General features: G+C 26.6%; 3 protein-coding genes across 3 annotated transcripts in view; 1 reads left to right on the forward strand and 2 right to left on the reverse strand.

The window, feature by feature from the left end:
* Positions 1-689: 689 nt before the first annotated feature.
* LOC124491545 (uncharacterized) lies at positions 690-9,117 on the reverse strand. The gene is made up of 9 exons (XM_075735237.1): positions 8,817-9,117; positions 5,801-5,922; positions 5,515-5,615; positions 4,546-4,950; positions 4,329-4,478; positions 3,996-4,088; positions 1,637-1,839; positions 1,030-1,531; positions 690-972 (listed from the first exon to the last, which is right to left on the reverse strand). Exons 1-8 carry the CDS (start codon positions 8,918-8,920, stop codon positions 1,213-1,215), a joined length of 1,497 nt encoding a protein of 498 aa, XP_075591352.1. The 5' UTR covers positions 8,921-9,117; the 3' UTR covers positions 690-972; positions 1,030-1,212.
* On the reverse strand, positions 6,562-7,525 carry LOC142598189 (sodium/hydrogen exchanger 2-like). Its single transcript, XM_075735382.1, has 5 exons — positions 7,493-7,525; positions 7,305-7,386; positions 7,109-7,249; positions 6,955-7,030; positions 6,562-6,821 (listed from the first exon to the last, which is right to left on the reverse strand). The coding sequence occupies exons 2-5, from the start codon at positions 7,305-7,307 to the stop codon at positions 6,562-6,564; spliced, it is 480 nt and encodes a 159-aa protein (XP_075591497.1). The 5' UTR covers positions 7,308-7,386; positions 7,493-7,525.
* A 4,621-nt stretch (positions 9,118-13,738) lies between the features above and the next one.
* mtt (mangetout) overlaps positions 13,739-22,009 on the forward strand; it is a 34,366-nt gene continuing 26,095 nt past the window's right edge. The window contains exon 1 of the mRNA XM_047054155.2: positions 13,739-17,304. Coding sequence (XP_046910111.2) covers positions 15,066-17,304 — 2,239 coding nt within the window. The 5' untranslated portion in view covers positions 13,739-15,065. The remainder of the gene's footprint in view (positions 17,305-22,009) is intronic.

A 22,009-nucleotide genomic window follows, 5' to 3' on the forward strand; every position in this document is an offset into this window, starting at 1 on the left:
TGACTGCAATCATCATCAATATAATCATTAAAAATCAATACGATACGAATAATCATCATCATCATCGCCAATATAATCATTATTTGTAATGATACGAAAATGAGAAAACGATTCCTCGGAATTAAAAAAAATTTAATTTGATTCTATTAAAGATCCCTATGACGATAATGAGACTAGAATTCACTTTTCTATTTTCGATTTTAATTTTGACTAAAAGAGAAATTGGAGAAAAAACACATAATAGTAAAATTCCATGATGAGAGATGCTACCGTATAGTGAGGATGAAAGAAATAAAAATCTGATTTCTTTTTCCATGATGATACATTATATTTGTAGATTTTTTTTGTAGTTGATCAGAATTTATCTTCTATTTTGTTTAATCAATAAGATGAAAAAATGTCAAACAATTAGAATTTTTTTTTATAATGGATAGATTCAATGTTTGTTTTATTCAAGTTTTACCAACTTGGAAACACTTGGAATTAAGTAAGTATTTGAAAATCTACCAAGCATAAACAGTGCAATGTATACTTTGAAAGCGAAAAAAAATTCACGAGAAAAAAAACTGGATTCAAGTTGATGTATGTGGTAAATGTGTTTATGTGCACATCTGTGGTTCATTTAAATGGATTCTTTCATTTCTTTTTCTCAACTAAATGAAAAGAATTTGTATATTTCATACAAAATATTTTTCTGTCTTTTTTTTATTGGTGACCAATTTCAATCGATATCAATACATCCACATTATATCATTTGGGTACTTATGTTTTTCATGAATTTTTCTTGAATTATCTGGGAAATTATTAATGTACATAGAAATTTTTTTTTTACCACAAAATTTCCCATTTGTTTCATATGTTTTGATGTGTGTGTATCGGTGGAAAAAAATGATGAGGCTAATTTTTCAATTCACACACCAAAAAGAATTTCGTCTTTCAATTCAATATATGTTTTGTCAATATGTACATGTTCTATAAAGAATCAAATTAATAATATTGGCTTATAAAACAAGCATTTTTTTTCACTACCTTTCATTGCCATTTTTTTCTTGCTGAATCGAGTGAATTATGGTTATTTTGATCTAATAATTTTTTTCTCAAATATCGACCAGATGGTCATAATGTTTAGATTGAATCGATTTCTATTATTGATATTTTTTTCTCGTCCGTTTTGGGCAATATTTCTGTATCCATTAACCGAATTTTCGTCATTTAAAATCGATCTGATCGAGTGTCGATGGTTACTGGATGAACAATCGATGATGATGATGATCTTAAGTTGCATTTATTGACCATTGCTTTTATTTTTCCATTAATAATTAAAAAGAAACTAACAATTTTTGTTCTGAAATTTGCCAAAATTAGTCCAAAGTGTGATAAATTCTGTGAAATTAATGTTTTAAACGACCATAATTTTTTTCTATTTGAAAAGTTTTGTTCGGTTTGTTCATTCAAAAATAATTTTCTGTGAATTCTATTGAAATTCTGAAATCTTGTAGTGGTGCTATTGGTGACTGAATGATTTGAGGAACTTTCCACCAAATGATTATCCAATATATCAGCCATTGTTAATTGTAAATGAAATAAAGGACAAAAAATATAAAAACTCAAAGCAAAAAAATTTTTTTTTGTTTACTTGTTTGATAAAACATGACTGATAATAATCATTGTGTATGGATGATGAAAATCTGATTCATTCCCAAATTTATTCGAAGGATCGTAAATTTCACCATCATTCCAATCATCGTCATGAGAAAAATCGATTTGATTTTGATGAGAAGGTGGTTGTATCAGCATTTGTCGAAAATAACGATATCCAGATTGTAACCATTTAATCATCTATGATATGATAAAAGATAGAATTTAAATTAACCATGATTCCAATTCCTATTAACTATGTTTTATAATTAGATTTTTATTCTATCTTCAAGTTTAAGATGTTCATGCACAGTTTTTTTTCATGGTTTATTTTTTTTTTTTTTTTTTTTTTTGGTTGAATAACCTTGAAACGGTATTCAAGTATGATAGGTTCATAAATAAAAAATTAAAACCATAGTCTAGCATCATCTAATCATCTGTATCTGTAACTTTTTCTTCCTGAATTCTTCATTCAAATTTAGATTTAAATGCGTCTAAACATTGAATTATTCATGACATTATAATGAATGTCGAATGAAGAAAATTTTATTTTGAATTAATTTTGTTATTATTATTGGAGAATATATGACAATATATAAAAATTATCACAATCTGAAATAATAATGGCATTTCCTATATATATCTAGTTTATCTGTATTAAATTTCACTAAAAATTGTGAGATAAATTATAAAAACAATAGTTTTAAATTCTAACTAAATTTTGTTAATCAAATTTAATAATTTGATCTAATCATTGCTAAGAACAGGCACGGAAAACGCAATGGCTTCTCGTTGACGCTTTAATAACAAAAAAATTGTGTGAGAAAATAGAAAACCTATGCAACTCATTTAATCATTAGATTCGAACATAGAAAAATCATGGAGTTTTTTTTCGTATTATCAAAGTTACAACCTCAAGGTTACCCATTTTAACTGTAACTGAAAAGTGACAACCAGAAAAAAAACCGTTTATAATGAAGTAAGCGACAATATCATTAATCAAAGTGATACTTTCTACATTCAATCTATTCATATACTCTCTCGATTCTTTTCATTTAATATGTGTTTATTGAACTTTTTTCTTTTTTTTGGTTAGCAGCCAAAACTTTTTCAGTGAATGTCCTGTTTTATATTGTAATGCTATTGTTATTGTATAATCAGAGGTAAGGTTAGGTTATGATATAATTTTTTTTTGTCTTGTTATTGATGTATACCATGAATGCATGATTTAAATCTTTCTAATAGCCGGGAAAACTATTCTTTAGGAACTTCCTGAACGAACAACTAAAATGAATGAAAGAGGACGTTCGGTCTTTGTCATTATGTTTGATTTTTTTTAAATTGAGTTTTATCGTCGTTTTATAATCGTTTTATTTAAACTATTTTCATTACTAATTTGTGTATAGATTATTGGCAATGTCATCAAATATACATCAAGTGTTGAACAATGAATTTAAATTATCTGGAAAGTTTTGAAAATGTTCCAGACACAAGAATTTCAAATTCTTATGTGGAAAAAATTTGTTATTTTAAAAGATACAGTACCATAAATTTAGCCGTAGTGTGTGTTTATTAAATTGATGTTGAAATTCTCATTATTATTTTTTGTCTGTAATCGTTCATGATGAAAAAAAATAAGAAATATTTTTCAAGAAAAAAAATTTATCGGCCTATTCGATAATCTTTTCAGGCTATGTGTAATACCTAATGACACCCACTCACGAACATAGAATTTAATCTAATTTTTAAGTTCATCTATTGTTGTTGTTAGCAAGTTTTAGTTCATTACTTACAAACAATTGTTAAAATATTAAATTAATTTAAATTTTTTTCATTGTAATTTTTTAAATGATTACATAAGAACAACATTTGATAATTGTTATGATGTATCAATTTTTTTCAAACTTATCAAATTATAAATGTTTGCAAATGAATGAAAATATTTTTTTTTTGTTGAAATTCTATGAACAATGTACGTATGTAGAATTAAAAAGATGTTTAAGTGATGACGTCATTCATTTCCAATAATTTTGTCTCTATCCACTCGTTGAATTCACCACATAAGCTACTATTTCCTAGAAAAATTCGATTTTTTTTCTTGTTATTCATATAGTTGTTGATTGAAAAGAAAATCATATTGAAAACGAAGTATTTTTCCATCTATAGATAGAAACGAAATTCGATATTATCAACTCTATGTTTATATTCGCACTTAATGTTTAGATGTGTAAACAAACATAAATCTTTTTTTCAAATATCATTCTCGATGGTGATGATAAAAATTGACAACAACAACAACAACAATAGCGTGACATAAAAATAAAATTTAAATCTAAGGAAAAAATAATTCTACTCACTCGAAATCTTGTTGATATTTTGTCATTTTGAATTGATGTTGTTGTTGATGCCATCATCAGACTGAATATTGACTTGCTGATATCATTGAATAGCTTTCATTTCAAGCCCCAAAAAAGTATGAACATTTTCAACAACGAATACGAATCAATTTTGAAACGAAGCCGTTTTTTTGTTGTTTGTTTATTTGTTTTTCAATTTGTTTTGTTTTGTTTAGGATTGAATTCATAAGATGTCAGATACAAAAGTGTAATCATTAGTTGTGTTTTTTTATATTATAATAATAATGAGAAAAAAGTCATTCGATTGATTTTTTTACACCACAATAAACATACCTGATTATTAAGACTAGCAAAGAGTTGTTCATTTGATTTCAGTCGTAGACGATAGTCGGATGGTGATTTGTCTGATATTTTAGTTTGTCTTTTATCATTGTCATCGATGACAATCTTCAAATAAGTTAACAAAGGTCGTGTGGTAGAGCCCTATTCTTTCCCATTTCAAAATAATTAAATCAATATTAAAACGCACATACATTTATTGTGTTTATACCATGATAAATACGGTGAATATTATTATGAATAATGTCGTTGTCTGAAATAAATGATATGTTGACATGTTTATCGGCGATGATGATTTTGATTGTAAATCATAACAATTAATATAACTAGAGCCATCATTATTGTTTTTTTGATAATACTTATTCCAGAATATTAAAATCCTAGATAATATACTTTTATCCTTCATACAAAGTTGATTTTTTCTTATGAAAATCAATATATCGACCAATCTGTATGCCAATAAATGTTGATGTTGTTGCCAGAAAAAATTCCTATCCATTATTGTTTTTGTTGATTCCAATTTTGATATATATTCTTCATGATGATTTATTTCTTGTCCATTGTATGATGTGGAAATTAATGCAAATGCTATTGCACCACGAAGTCCAACATGGACCTAGATTTGAAAAAAATAATGTATATCAAAATGAATATCCTCAGATTAGTAATGAGGATAATGTAGATAAAATTAAATAAAATTTATGACTTTCGATACGTTTTGACGAACAAATCATTTTTTAGGCCTAAAATTTTTTTTCGTCTCACTACGAATATATGACAACAATTGCCGGAATTTATTCTCCTCTTAAACTACTAGAAAAACACAAATTATTTCAAAAAAAAGAGATCACCATTTTTGTTTTCCCATAGAATTTGTTTTTTTCTCAATTCCATATTCTCAAAAGAATTTATATGTAATAAATTTCCCGTTCATCATTTGATGTATGATATAATAATAATAATAATGATAATAATAAAATCAAACATCATTGGTTATGTAGTCAATAGGGAGTAATTTATCCTAGCATCCAATATACTATGAATGTAAGGATACATGAATATTTTACTATGTTTGAACATTTATTTTTCTTGGTAATAACCATATAGTAATTAAAAATAATGTTTCCTATACACTACAATTGAAAAACAGATATTTTGAACATATTATCACATTACATACCAAAAGAATTTGTTCCTTGAATTTTATCCAACGTCTAGCCAATAATTTTGACCATCGACTAATCCAATAATGATTGACAAAAAAAGTCAACATTATGATTGCTATATGGAAATGATGATGATGAAATTGATTATCAATAAATATTATTATTTTTGTTCTGATTAAAAAGGATATATTACAATATTTATGTTATTAATGCTGAATACATGGATATATATATGTCTACCATATACATTCATTTCATCTAATATTTAATATCCAGAGTAAATGTATATAAATAATTTACCGATAAATCTATAAAAGATGCAGAATATTATCGCATATGAAATGAATATCCAATTCCAATTGTGTTCATTTTGTATGAGAACCATTCCAAGAAATATAAATATTATTTTATCGCAAATGGAACTAAAAATATTACATAAATATGAAAAAAAAATCAGAAAAATGATTGGTTGGTTGTTTTCGATGCATTACATGTTCAATGATTTGGATGTGCGAATAACACATTTTTTATGCATATCATAAGATATTTTTTTTTGAATATTTAGTCAACTTTTTTTATATTTTGCTAAAATAAATCCTTAACAAACAACATATCCGTGGATATAGATGGGAATAAAATGCAATTTATTTTTTTTACCTCAAACTTTCAATCGAACTTTTTATCGTTATTCGAGATCGAGATGATACATTGACCAAAGCGTATTCGGACTGAAACTTTTCCACATACAATCATTCCAAACATGAATATGACCATTATATAATAATGCACAAACAACATAGCAATATTAGCATTTGGAAAAAATTCAATTGAAAAAAGTTTATATAATGTTTATGGAAAAAAAAACTTTATATACCAGACCACATGCAATAATGCTCATGACACCTGACCATCCGATTAGTTCGGAAATCATATAAGAACCATATGCCAATATAATCACCAAGATAGGCTCGATTTCTGTATATACGAAAAAAAATTTCGTTGGTATTAATAAATATCAAGAATGGGTTCCGTATAAAACTTTTTTTTGTTGTTATTGACCTTCACTTATTTAAATCAACACTAAGGGTAACATAAAAAATGTCTTGCAAACCTTGATGATTTCCGTTTCTGTTTTTACTGATAGTTTTCGTAAATATTGTCGTAAGGATTCCATGAAATAGACCAATAATAAGGCTACCAAAGCTGACAACAGTGAATTCAATCAATCCGTTTGAAAGTAAGGTAACAATAGAAAATGAACTGGAAGTATTTGAATGAAAAGCGTCTAATAGAATTTTATGTACAACTAAAACGACTGCATCTAATTATAATGATACAAAAAGTGAAAAGTGAACAAAATGACAATGAAAAAATCAAGAAAAATGTACGGATAGAAAATATTCTATTCTGAAAAGTTTTTGTTATACATTCATGTACACGCAAATGATACATACCATTGAGTAATGATTCTCCAAAAACTAAATAATAAAGAGATTTTTCCACTTTGAAATCTTTGAACAAAGCCAACACCTAGTGAAACAAAATAATATGAATATATGAGAGAAAAACTTTTTAGATTCATTGAAAACAACTTGACATAAAACATACACAAACAGGATCAATGGCACTAATCGATGTGGAAAAAATCATCATTTCTAACGCTGATATCGAAGACAAAGTTGCATTGATATGAATGTTCATGACAATATATAATGATGTGCCAATCAAGATGATATTGATCAATGTACCCTATTTTTAGTTACGTTTATTATTCAAATTTTTTCTCTGTAAATAAAATGCTTACCATAATTGCATAGAGTAAAATAGGCAATAGATTTCTATAGAATTGTCGATGATTGAGAGCGAACGCCGATTCTAAAATGATTCTTTATTGTTAATTAAAAAAATGTTTTATGAATTTTGTTCTTATTTTACTTAAAATAGTCTGCTTTTAATCAATATTGTAATTTTTATGATTTTTTTTATACATACGGAGGTAGTAATATATTGAAAAATAATTCAGCAGTAAAAGTAGGCTTCCATTGCTGTGAACGTGTTAAACTATAGAAATATACAGATATCAGAAGATAAAAAAAAATAAAATAAAATCTTATGTGAATGCAGTATATTTCAAACAAAACGATATGTTAAAAGAAGTTAAACAAGAAATTATCATTTTTTTTTGTTTTTTTTTCTATTCAAATTCCTTATTAAATTGAAGCGATATCTTGGTTAACGATGAAAATTTTGTTTCCACAGAGATTGATGAATTGTTGACAGATGTCACATTTAACCTAGATGCCACTGTATTCATATTTGATTACATTCATCACTTTGTGGAGAAAAAAAACACTACAATTTAATGAAAAAAAAATTGAAAAAACTGTTTACCGTGAAAAGATGTCTGAGAAAAAATTGAAATATTTATTTTTTTTGTCAAGAATTTCCTAGAATCTTATACAAATTTTATCGCATATTTTCAATCTGTTTGTATCATTTATAAAATTTTCAATATATTCCTTTTTTTGCTTTTAGATTCAATCATTATTATAATGAATATAAACTAAATAATCTCTTTATATGCATTCGATCTGTATTGTAAATAATTAAATAAAACTTCCTATTGAAAACTGAATTAGGTTTGTTCAGATTTTTTTGAAATCATCATGAAATATGAATGCAAACAATCCATTGACATTTTTTACTAATAATTTGAAATGATGATTCAATTTTCAATTTCAAAATTTTCTCTTCATTTATTTTTTATTTCTTTTTGTTGTTTATTCTAGTTAAAATCTTAGATTTCTCAAATTTATTTATTTACAGAATTTTAAAAACAAACAATAGAAAAAAATTGTGATTCTGAATATATATTCTGTTTGAAAAATAATACCAATTTTTTTGGCAAATAAATTTAGATCAAATTTACTAATGGATATGGGCGTTTCTTTGTTACATTTCGAGAAAAATCTTGTTCATTAGATTATACAATTTACCTCAAAAATTGTTCAATGATGCAGCCTGCAACGAAGAAAATACTGAATTCAGTCGATTGAAAAAGAAAAATAGAAAAAAACAAATTAAGTTAGATTTTCCACTTTAATAATAAGGTTTGGTTTGTTTTTTTTTAAAGATGAAATCGTTATTGCTGCTAAAAATAGATGAACACACAAAAAATAATTTGAAATTAACTTTTGGGGTGTTTCCATCTTCTGAAAATGATTCTTATTTTTACGTAAGTCTCGTATTACATAAGTAGAAGAACAAAAAAGAAAATTCTATGACTGGCAAAAGCAAAATAAAAAACCAATCATACCATGGTTCAGGAATCCAACGAGCAATACGATTGGTTTTAAGCTGTTGAAATGTTATTCCGATTATGCAGGCTAATATTAGAAGAATTATGTAACTGATAAGCATATTGTGATCATTATTTGTAGCAGAAGATGATGATTCTCTATTTATTTTTTTGTTTTCTATGATTGATAATGTGGATAAAAATATTTTTTATTTAAATTTTGATGAAAAACTAATGATACAGGTTATGACGGCGAACTTGTTTCGCAAATTAAACGAATATAAAAAATAAGAAGAAAAACAGTGTTTAGAATGTGAATGTCGATAAATAACAAAATTTGCAACTAGCCAAAAATATTGCTCAGAAAAAATAAACGAATAAACAAATAGATCGATGACTGTCATAATAGTCATCAATTTATTTGTGGAAAAAAAATTAGATCAACAAATCAGAAATGTACAAACGCAAACACAAATATATAGATAGAAATCAATGAAGAATAAAAAAAATGACCCGATTATTATATGGATTTCATTTCTCATAAACAAATCACAAAAATATTGTCATAAGAATCATTATGATGAATCATATCGTATTTACAATGTGTACAGAAGTATCATTTATATTCAAACACTATTCTGGTGATTTTTTTTTATATCTATCGATAAAGATGATTTGATTTGATTAATGATGTAACATATACATACAAATAGATGTGTATTTTTTTTATTCATCAATATTCTTATCAGCCATTTTCAATGTGATGATCAATTCTCATTTTATTATTTCCTATGTATTGAATAATGGTTCATAGTATCGGTTTATACCAAATTCTATTTATTTTATGGCTATAAATTGTTTTTAGTCAACATATTGATAAGAATTTTGGTCATGAAAACATTCAATTTGCTAATTATTCATTCATTTATTCTGATACACAGTTGATTAATATTATTTATGAGCATAGTTTTTTTTAAATTGTTTATTGATGATCAGGCAAAGTTCAAAAAGTTTCATTGGTGGTTTATTCATTTATAAAATTATATTTTATTTTGTGTTTTAGTTGTAATGGATAGATTTGTTGGAATTTATATGATCAGATTATCATTAAAAAACTTATAAATGAAAAATTCTTTCATTACTCAATTTTTTAATGTATTATTTGCTTGTGAAAAAATTATGACAGTGAAGCCAACTTTTTTTCTATCGCCTTTGGGCTGTTGATGTCTTTGTTGTGGAATTGTATCTGTTTCATCATCTAAGTACAGATCTGTTCTTTGTATTTTTCTTTTTCTTGCCAGAATTAATCAGTTCTAATTTTCTCTTTCAAATTGTTACAAATACAGCATCATCATTACAATAATCAATTACATAAAAATTTGTTTAAAAATAACCGATCATAACTTTGATTTTAATCTAAATTATGCAATGTCCATTTCATCATATAAAATTATTTTGATTCCATTGCATTCTATATGTAAATCTATCTCAGAATTGGTCTTTCCTTTTATAATTGAATATATCTTATTCATAACTATAATAGAAAAGTTAAACTTAATAATGATGATGATGATGATAATCATAAAGTTTGTGTTCTCATCTTCTTTTTCTTGGTCGTATTCTATTCATAATAAGATGCATCAAAAATATGTTACTATGTACAAAGCTTATCATAGAAAAAAATGTATGGGAAAAAAATCAGTGGTCGACAACCCCCGGCAAGCGTGTCAACTTTTTCAACGAGTGCCAATGTAATGCAATGGTGTTTGGCACGCAACTAGCAAATGTTTCTCGACTCCTAGGATTACCATACGTCCGGAATTTCAGCAATCAGCTTGTACTGATTGTCTATGGTGACCATATGATTGAGAAACACTGAGAAAAATGAATTGTCCGGCTTTTTTTGGAAAAATATGGTAGCCCTACCGACTCCTGGACTAAATGGTAAAAAAATGTTGGTTAGGTTGTTTAAAACGCTTGACATACACTTGTCTGTTGTTTATTTCCGCAGTGTCTATTACTGACTTCTAATGCCTTAGTTTTTGTTATAACATACAAATATGTAATAAATGTTCGGGTTGTTTCAGAGAATCTTTTCTTCAATTTCCTAAAAAGTGATCAATCATAAATTGGCTATATTTTTATACAGAAAAAATAGAATAAATATCAGTAAACAAACAAATTGAGTAATCCTTTCTTAGAAAACCACAATTCACTAAATATAACACAAAAAAAACTTGATTACAAACAAACCAGCCAAGCACATAAAGCTATTTTTAGGATTAAACTTATAGTTAGTAAATTAAAAATCTGAAGATAGTAATATTAGTAGATTCAAAATTCGTTCATTATTATCGGACATAGAATTGATTAAATCTTTTTTCTAAACTAGAGTGAAAAAGTCATCTTTGTATATGTTTGTCGATATGAAATTACATTTTTCATCATTTTTAGTTTATTATTGGCATCAGTGTTATGTGATTGCATTTAGTTTCAATGAACATCTTTGTTGATCACAATCTCATGTGTTAATAATGTTTCTCTCTCTCTCTCTCTACTGTGTGTCTCTTAATTTTTGTTGACTGGTTATACCAGTGTCAATTCTCTATTAATATATTCTAGTAGACGTTGTATTGAAAACGAAGAATTGGCGTATATGAAAGACGACTTTTTAGAGACAAATGAAAAAAAACGCAGAACACAAAGAGAAAACAAAACGGAAACAAAAGTTTTATCAATCGAAAAACAGATACGAATTTTATTACAAAAAAATGGACCATATAAAAAAATACATAATATAGCTATATCGAGTAATCTAACTTTTTTTACCACGTTTTTACATTGACTCAAAAAAAAAAAATATTTTTACCCAAAAAGTATTTTTAGATATTTCGGTAATCTAATGCAATAAATCCTTTACTCTGGAAATTGTGATACGAATTTTTAAACATTTGTTTGTTGATGTGATTTTTTATGCTTTCTTCGAAACAATTAAAAATAAAAAGTTTTTTTGTATATAATGAAATGAAATTTTTTTTTTACCGATTTCTCGGCCAATACCATCAAGGACAATAATTATGCATTTCTGTATAACAAGTTTTTTTTGGATTTTGACGTCATCAAAACGAAAATGGATTATAAATGAATAAAAATATAAACAAAGTGGACAAGATAATTGAGGTAATCTTTACAATTTTATCTTGTTTATTCATCAAACTCGTTATCGTTTTTTTTTGTTTGTTTGTTTGTTATTCAGTTGTTTTCCTTGGTAATTTGGTTTAATACTTATTTTTTGTTTGTCATACTATATTCTATCACAAAACTTATTATTGGAATTTGTAACAATATTCTGTATTTTCAGTGAACAAATTCATTTTCCCTGTTTTATTCACTGTCACTGTTTAGGATTTTTTTCTTGTTTATTTTCTGGCCATAATATAATAGAATAATTGAAAATTGGCCAACAAACAAATGATGGTCATGTATATTAATGCTTCTATCTTCATATCATTCACAGTATATCAAAAAAAAACCTATTTTCTAATTATGATTATTGGTTTATCCATAACCACAAAACTACCATGTACAGTACATAAAACACATTCTATATTATTATATACAATGTGTGCGTATATAAAATGAATGCTTGAATGAATTTTACTACAATAATCCCGATTGGATTAACAGCAAAGAAACCTGACAAGGAAATTGGATATTGCAAGATATTATTATAATCATATTTATATGAAAAAAATTAATTATTCTATTCGAAATAATATTCTTGCTTAATATAAATATATGTGCTCTAATGCAAAAGGCCAAATGACTATTTGTTGATAAAACCGTATATGAATTGATACAAATTCTATGAATAAGATAACTTTTCAATAAATTCCGATTATTGAAATCATTTGAAATAAATAATCCACATTAGACTTATTTAGTAGAATTTAAAAGAATTTTTTTATCGTGAAAAATTACATCAACACGTGTGAGTTAAAAAATGATGACAATTTAAAAAATAACAACAGTCAAGCATACACACATACACTATAAACGCTATCTACACTAATGATTTTTCTCATTTGAAGTGCTAGTGGCTATTTATCATGTTTTACTGAAAGAATGAAACTCATTTCATTCAACATTCTATATTATTTTTTTGGTTATTTCATACATTTATGAAGGTGTATGTTTTTGAGAAAAAAAAAATTTCCACATTTATGACGGAAGCAAAACCATAAAATATATTGATAATAATATGAGTGTTTTTGTCTGTTTTTTTTTATTTTCTATTGATTCGACCATACATATGCATACATGGTACATGTATCAAACCTACATATTTGTTGGTACAATCACAATGACGATAACAGTATGAAGGAATGTCCTGAATGAAAACGTTTCGCTTTGTTTTTAGATATGATTTTTCATTTGATCGTCTTCATTTCCGTTCACATTGACAATGATGATAGTTCTTCGTATGAAGTTGATTATATCGATATTACAATCAATTTTTTACGTTTAATATATACTGCCGGCAATTTTCAACACATACAAAAATGACTTAATGCTAAATGTCAGCAATTGTTTTAAAGTTAAGATATTTTATGTTTTGTTGATTAATCTATATTGACTGTGGGCTTCGCATATAGATATCGAAACAAAATCAAGTGTTAATGTAGCATCAATATTTTGGATTCAACCAATCAATGTACGCACATTCATTTTTGAATCAGATATCACCACAAAAATACAGGCTATAGTTTTAGCAGTCGAACAAAAATTGGCGCCGTTTTTCAATGTGGTTGCGCTTGCTCACATGATTTGGGACACAAATTAAACCAGATTTTATCAAGGATATGGTAGAATTTTGGTTTTTGCGTGTGTGTTAAATTCCATCAGTGATGGAATGAAAATGATTCTTTTCATTCATTCGTTTGTTGGACGTCGTCGTACACTGATCATTGTTATAAGTGAGTTTCTCTTCACTCATTATATTCTGAAGGAGAACTTTTTTTCACATTAGTATTTTGACAAAAAAAAATTTGACTCCAACCTATTATGAACTTCAATGTAGAATTTGAATAGAACACAATATAAAAAATTTTCCATTGAACAACATTGTCAACACAAATCCTTGAAACTTAAAACCTGATAACCGAATATCCATATCGTGTTTGTGATTTTTTTCACTATATATATTGTTTGTGTGTGTGTGATCAATTTTTAGATTAGATTCACGTACGACTACTATGACAACAACAAAACATTCGTTCAAGCAATAATCAATTTTATTAAATCTGAATTCTTTTTTCTTGAAATTTCTTGAATTTTGTTTGTGTGTGTGTTTGTATGTGCATGTATTTCTAAATTCATACACTGTATATTTGTTGACATAAAAAATACGTGTTTGTTGTATCGTGTCATTCAATAATTTTATTCTACGTTTTTTTTAAAAAATCCCAAAATCAATTTGATTCACATGAATAAGCCAAAATCAATCTGATCATCATCATCATCATCATCATTATTTGTGTATAAAATAAGCATTCAATAATAATTCGATTCTTCAATTGATTATTTCACATTATCATGATGAATGATCAATCATCGAGATTATCATAATGATGATGATGATCATAATGAAGACAATTGCAATAGTCAATAATCAATTTGATTGAATGAAGTGAATATTTATTTTTATTTGCTCTTGTTTTTTCTTACATCCGTTTGTGTGTTCAAACCATAGTAGAATTTGGTATACTTTTCTCATTTCATTCAAATATAATATTCTTCTGTTCTTTTTTTCGTTCATACAAAATGACCGACCACTCATTTATTGATTTTAATATAGAATTGAATGAGAAAAAAAATCATCAATACACCATCATTAGTTTTGTTGGTTGTTTTTTTTTCTTGAATAAATGAATATTCTTTACAACCACAGTTGCTAATGCTGTGGTTGAATAACGACAACATGATAATATATGATGATCAATATTTTGACCATCATTAAAAAACCATTGATAAACGAAGATATATCAAAATGGTATGAATATATTTGCTACAACAACAAACGATTTGAATGAATATGATTATATAATAATGGCTCATTTTTTTACATAATCATCTTCATCATATTTATCATTGTTAAACATAGTGAATCATAATTTTATCATTTTTAAAATTCGGGACATACTTAGCTAGAATTGTACAATTTATAATCCATGTTAAAAGAACTGTGGACCAATTCAAAATATTGAAATGCAATCAAATTTGTTGGGTGCTCAAAAATGTCAACATCGATTGACATTTTCAAATAAATCATCATCATCATCAATGTATGGTCATGTAATTTTATCCGATTTTGATGATGCAAACACTGATAGTGGTGATCATGATTTATATGAAAAAAATTCTATTACTTCGGACGATAATATTAGTGATTATAAAAAACGAAAACGAAGAAGAAAAAAATTAACAAATAAGGAATATTTTAATAATAAAAAATTAATAATTAAATCCAATGACTATCAACATAGTCATTCCGGTCATCTTAATAATCAGGATAAAATAAGTGAGATGCAAAACTTGGAAAAAAATTACTCAACAAATGTTAAATTGCCAGAATTTTTGCGACAAACAAATGACGTAAAACTTAATCAAAATAATAATAGTGACGATGATGTTTTTTTATTCAAATATTTCATGAATCATTTTATGCGATTCATCATTACCATTGTTGCCATTTTTTGTTCTACTGTAAATAATTTAAAATGGAGAACTATAGTTCTGTTTGTCAAATGCATACAACATACAATAAAATATCAAAGTTTTCAAAAATTTTGTTGGACATGGCATCGTTTCTCGCCAACATTCAATGGTCAAAAAATAAAAAATTTTACCATAAACAAGATGAATAACATGATTATATTATTGAATCGTCACGTATTCAGATGGAAAAAGTGCTTTCTGACTTTCACGCCTCCTTTCATCATTAGTGACCATCATTGTCGAAAAAATTTTGCTGCCATTTTAAATTTTCGTATTTTGTTTACATTTTTGGTTATCATTCTTTGTTTATTACCGCCATTGCCGTTTAAAACAACCAGAATGACGACAAAGACAACAATGATGATGACGATTCTGGTACATACATATAACTATGGAATTTCATCAGTTTTTACAGAAAAAATAAATTATCAAAAGCCATCAGAAGCTGTTACTGAAATCATTTCCATGACAACATTCAATTATGATGATGTTAATTTCGATGAAAGTGATAATTTTGTCAGTAAACACAATAATGATCGTCATCATCAATCATCATCGCTTAAGTCGATTACCATCGGTCCGTCATTTATTTATGATGATTATCATCATGATTACCATCATCAACAACGGCTTCTACATCATTCCAAATTAACTAAACAACGACAACAACAGCCAAATTTTATCGACACGACAATAACCAAATTAATCAATAATGATAACGATCCTAATGATGATCAAAATGATATTGATAATCATTTTTTTTGGAATAAGATTGATCAAAATCCAATCAAACGTTCACAAATTCATGATAATCATCCACATCATAATTATCATAAAATTAAAAAACATCAGACACTTTTCAACATGACCACAATGATTAATACTGAGAATGAGGATAAAAAATTTCTCGAAACAATAAAAAATTTCGGCCTAATCAATAATAATGAACCAATACCAAGTCCAATTCCATTCAGTAATGTGTTGGTCAGTATAAATTCACGTGATCAATTTAGCGGAAATTCAATTGATAGTTCAGAAGTTGATTTTAAACAAAATTTTCCTATATTATCATCATCATCATCATCATCATCATTGTTTGAATCATTTCAAAGTAATGAAGATGATGAATCAGTAACAAAACAATGGAAAAAACATAGTAATTTATTTGCTGCTGATGGCAGTAATATATCCGGTGAGAGCAGCAGTAGTAGTAGTAGTGAAGAGATTGAATTTCAACATTCATTAGTGGCAAAAGATCATTTGTTCGATATTATCAACAATAAAGAAATTGATCTACCAAATCAGAATTCAAAATCTCATTTCTATGTTAATGATAGTGATGAATGGAATATTCATCATTTTATAAAAAATGAAGATAATCATTATTATAATGATGCATCATTGATGAAAAGTAATCGTCCACCACGTTATGTATTATCAGGTCATCATCCAAATATAAATATAACATGGCCAGTGAAAAAAGTTGCCGAAGTTCATGGCAATATAACATTAGGTGGCCTGATGATGGTACATGAACGTGAAGATCAAAAAATTTGTGGACCAATCATGCCACAAGGTGGTATACAAGCATTAGAAGCTATGTTACATACAATTGATTATGTCAATTCCCAATCAAATATTCTACCTGGTATTACATTGGGTGCCTACATACTTGATGATTGCGACAAAGATACCTATGGTCTTGAACAATCCATCGATTTTATTAAAGGTAAGTAGTACTATCCTCTTTTTGCATCAATATACTGAATTTTAATCATTATAACATCATGAAACACATCCATAATTTTCATATTTTTCTACAAAAGCAGAGTGTTTATCATAAAAACATTCATTCTTGTTGTTTTGCTACCAAAAAAGAATATGTAATTTTTTCTTTCACGAAAAATGATTAAACATGTGAAAAATGATTTTTTCTTTGTAGATTTGTGCTAAAAAAAACCTTTTTACAAGTTCTATACATCAAAACAAAGACAAGACAGACTATTCGTTTTATATTAACTTATGTATTTGCTCCACATGATTTGATATATGACGTTCATTCTTATACTATCATTGGAATTGTTCAATTCCATTACATGCATTGTTCATTGATGATGATTTTGGACATTATTTACTTATGTATAGCCAAACAAGGGTGACAAATAAAGAGAAGCAGCAATTTACTTTTAACATATTAAAAAAAAATTTATAAATATTATACTCGGATATTTTTCTCTTGGTTGCTGAGCATTGATCAAATACCAAGAAGAATAAAAATAAAGTGACATGAAGTATGAGAGAATAGAGAAAAAAATATCAATTCATCTATATCAAATAAATATTTTGTCAGTTGATAAATACCGTTTTTTTTCATTCAATTTCCACCATTTACAAAAACGATGTTCAGAGTTTCGGATCCATCAATATTATTGGGGTAATTTGATCAACAGAAACGAAAATCACGAAAACTTATACATACACATACACACACACATATACTGATGTATACATGAAAACAAATGTGAAAAATGTGTTCTTCCATTCTATTTGATTTCTGTATAACATTGATTGTGAGTAATTGATCATTTTTGGTCCTATTCTCTTTTTATTTTTGCCCGTTTAAACAATATTGATGATCATTTGTTAAAATGTGTTTTGTGTAATTCTCAACATATATGTTGCGATGTACATACGAAACTAATAACAACCATGACAAAATAAAAAGCCTAAGCAAATCTTTAGTTGTATGATCAACACATACACATTGAAAGCTGGCCACATTGACCACAAAGTTTCATTAGATCTGATCAATTATCCTCATCATCATCATCATCAGAATCTGTGGTAATGATAGTATTGGTAATTAAAGAATTCCATTTACTATATATAGATGAAACAAAACAAAGACAAAAGAAAAACGTCAAACGTCAACATGAAACATACGTTTTGTCCATTTTTTCTTAATTCCATTATCTAATTTTTTTTCTGCTAAGAACATAAAGATTTCTATCTTTAATTTGAGAGATTCGTCATGTTCACCATCAGGATATTGTTCATAATCATTATCTGATTGTATGCGTGTCTCCATGAGTTTATGTACAAACGTAAAAGTAGAAAAAAGTATTTTTTATTTTGAAAATGGATTCATACTTGAACAAACATCAACTGCCATCTTGTTGACCCATTGGGATTCGAGTTTTTCTTTCTTTTCAGAATTTTTTTTCTATGAAACAATCCCAAAAACAGTTTGATTCTATTTCAACCATCTGCCTACTCTTTTAAGGTCTGATGGCCGGTCATCAGAATAATTTAATGTTCTAAAGCTTTTCAATTTTTCAGTTTTTTTTTCTACTTTAAATAAACATCATTCAGTTGTCTACTTTTTATCTTCTTCGTCCTCATCAAATTGGCCATGTCTAGCTAGAATATATTCATTTGGGGATCAGGTTTTTCACTACCTCTACTCAATGGACATATTTAAATGGATATGGAATTTATTTAAACTTGCAAAAAAAAATTCACTGAGAATTCATAATGATTCTAGTCATGATGATAGTAGTAATAATAGTACTATTTAGGCCACAAAAAAGTCCATTAAAATAACTTTTCAATTTCAATATATTTTAATTAATATAATTCAAACATTTTGCATGCTTTTAAATATGATAAATTGACAGTAATTGAATTCCTGTTATGCTACTAATGCTGCCACCTTGTATTGATTGCATGCATAATGACAATTTAAAACATTGATATATTTTCATTTAGCTCACAATAAACGATTAGAAAAAGGTGATTATTTTGCTTTTTGGTTGCTAAAAATGTAATGAAAAAAAAATATTCGAAAATTGTTCACAAATACTGATAACTGCTAATCGTAATATCTTATCTTATATTTTAATTATAATTGTAATCATCATAAATTATAAGATAACTTATTACGGTTGGCGGTTATTTTGTTGCTGCTGCTGCTGCCACTACCATTACTACTGATTATGATAATGACAAAACATTTTTATTTTTTTTTTATTTATAATAAATGCATCTTGATTACAATGCTGACCATTTGCCATTTGTTTTATTCTTTTTTTTCACCTTAGTCTATTCATGTGTTTATACGATGAAGCACGTATGAATTAGTGATGCTTTTTGATGATCTTATGTCCATTGAAATTAAATTCAGAGCTTATCGAGTTCAAAGAATTTCAAGAATTAATAAGAAACACAACCTCAAAAACTGATGAACGAATTCATTATTATTGAATACATTGTTTTTCCTTGGTTTTAATCATTGTGTTTTTTTTCATTTTTTTCTCGTTTCATTCAACGCAAATTAATTCACGTTCCTCTCTCCCTCTTTTCGTATCTTGTTTGATTATATTATATAATCAAATTAACACTACCAATAACATCAAACAACCGCACATAAGATGATCAAACAAATTCATGATATTAGCATATTTTCTCCGAATATATAAGTAGAATTATCGATGAGAATTATTATGCTGGAAGAAAATTGAAAAAAATAAAGCAACTTTCAGCAATAACAATTGAGAATTTTAGCAACGATAAATTTGAGAGAGATAGAAAAATTTGCTGACTACGATAGTATTGTATTGATGATTTTGTTTAGAAAACCAATGATCCAATTTCGGCCAACGGAATTTTTCGGTTTTTTCTTCTTTTTATGTTTGTTGAATTTGTTCATTCATGGAAGTAGTAAAAATAGAAATAATTCAACATCGAAAGAATCTTACAACAACATCACCATTATCATAGTAATGGTACATAATTAAATCGTTTTTGTATTGTGTCTATGAGAAACATTGTTTTTTTTTATTATTCACACACATACACACACCCATAAATTCAAAGTAGAATAAATTAATCAATATATAATCGATGAATGCCTTAATTATTGAATATTATTCGACTGTTTAATTCTTGTTATTTTTTGCATTTCGATTTGCAGATTGGTAATAATTAAATTATTCTTGCACTTGCTTTATTTACATTCATGAGTCATTATCATCTATTTATTGAAATAATTGTTCTTGTTTCTTTCATTCAAAAGCTTGATAAATTAATCAATTTTAGATAAAAGCAAATTGTTGACTTTATTTATATAGCATGATTATTATCATTACGATGAAGATGATGATGATGATGTTGATGATGATAATATTGATTAAAAAAAATGATAAAACCAAGGCAAACAATTTACTAGCAAATTAGATAGACAGTTATTAAACATGAACTTACCCATTCCCACCAAAATTAATTCCAACAATGAATCAATTTGAATATCGTCAGATATTAATAAATATTCATAAATTATTATTTCTATATATTTTATATGGAAAAACACTTCCACTTGAATCGTCACCATACAGGCTTCAACAGTAAAAATTTTATGATTATATAACTATTATTATCTTATTATGAGATGATAATGACATTCTTGTCTTTTATTTACATTATCATGAATTTTGCCCAAATTATGAACATTTTTCTAAAGGCTTTTCATCTACTTTTCTGGATAGGGAATATATATAAAAAAAATTTGTCTTATCTCTGCCTTCTTTATACTTCATTAATATCAATGAATCACTATAATTATGATAAATTTTTCGTTTATTCATACAAAATTAACGAATCTCAAGAAGAATATGAAATCCAACCAAGTATTTTTCAATAGAGTAATAGTTTCAAAATGATACCCTGAAACATTGTTACGTGATAATTTGATTTATTGATGAAAATCTTATCGGTAAATTTTGATTCTTTCCTGAACTTGAATTTTTTCTTTATTTTTTTTAAAGGTAATTACATTTGATTAAAAATTTTTACCATCTTCGTTTTCCATTCAGACATGATTGATTTCATTTATCCAAGACCGTTTATTGAATTGGATTTGATTCAGAGCCAAAGGATCCAATGTTTTTGATAATGCAATTGTTGATTACAATAATGATAGTCAGCAAGTTTGTCTGGAATAGTGTGTGTATGAAATTGCAAATACTTCAGTATAATGTAAAAGTCGATAGTCATCATCATTATCATCATTGAATGCTTAACGATCAAAATAATAAAAAAGAAAAAGAAGAAAGTGAGAGAATGCATGAAAGAAATTCGGACTTAATTCAGTTTGATTTTATTAAACACGCACATTATCAACGAATTTCAAGCAGAAAAAATATAGTCAATTCATTCAGCTTTCATTTAAACAATTACTGACTGTTAATGACAATTTGTTGTGTTGAAAATTTTATTCTTTATTCTATAAGATATCATTCAAATTCTTTTCTCGGTTACACACACACACACACACAAAATTCTTGAAATTCTATCAATTTATTCTTCTTGTAAAAATTTATAATGGGAATGAATCAAGATTTTTTTTTATAGTTCAATTTTCAAAACGAGTTTTTACT

The sequence above is a fragment of the Dermatophagoides farinae genome, chromosome 1, assembly GCF_024713945.1.
Source record: "Dermatophagoides farinae isolate YC_2012a chromosome 1, ASM2471394v1, whole genome shotgun sequence".
Taxonomy (NCBI): domain Eukaryota; kingdom Metazoa; phylum Arthropoda; class Arachnida; order Sarcoptiformes; family Pyroglyphidae; genus Dermatophagoides; species Dermatophagoides farinae.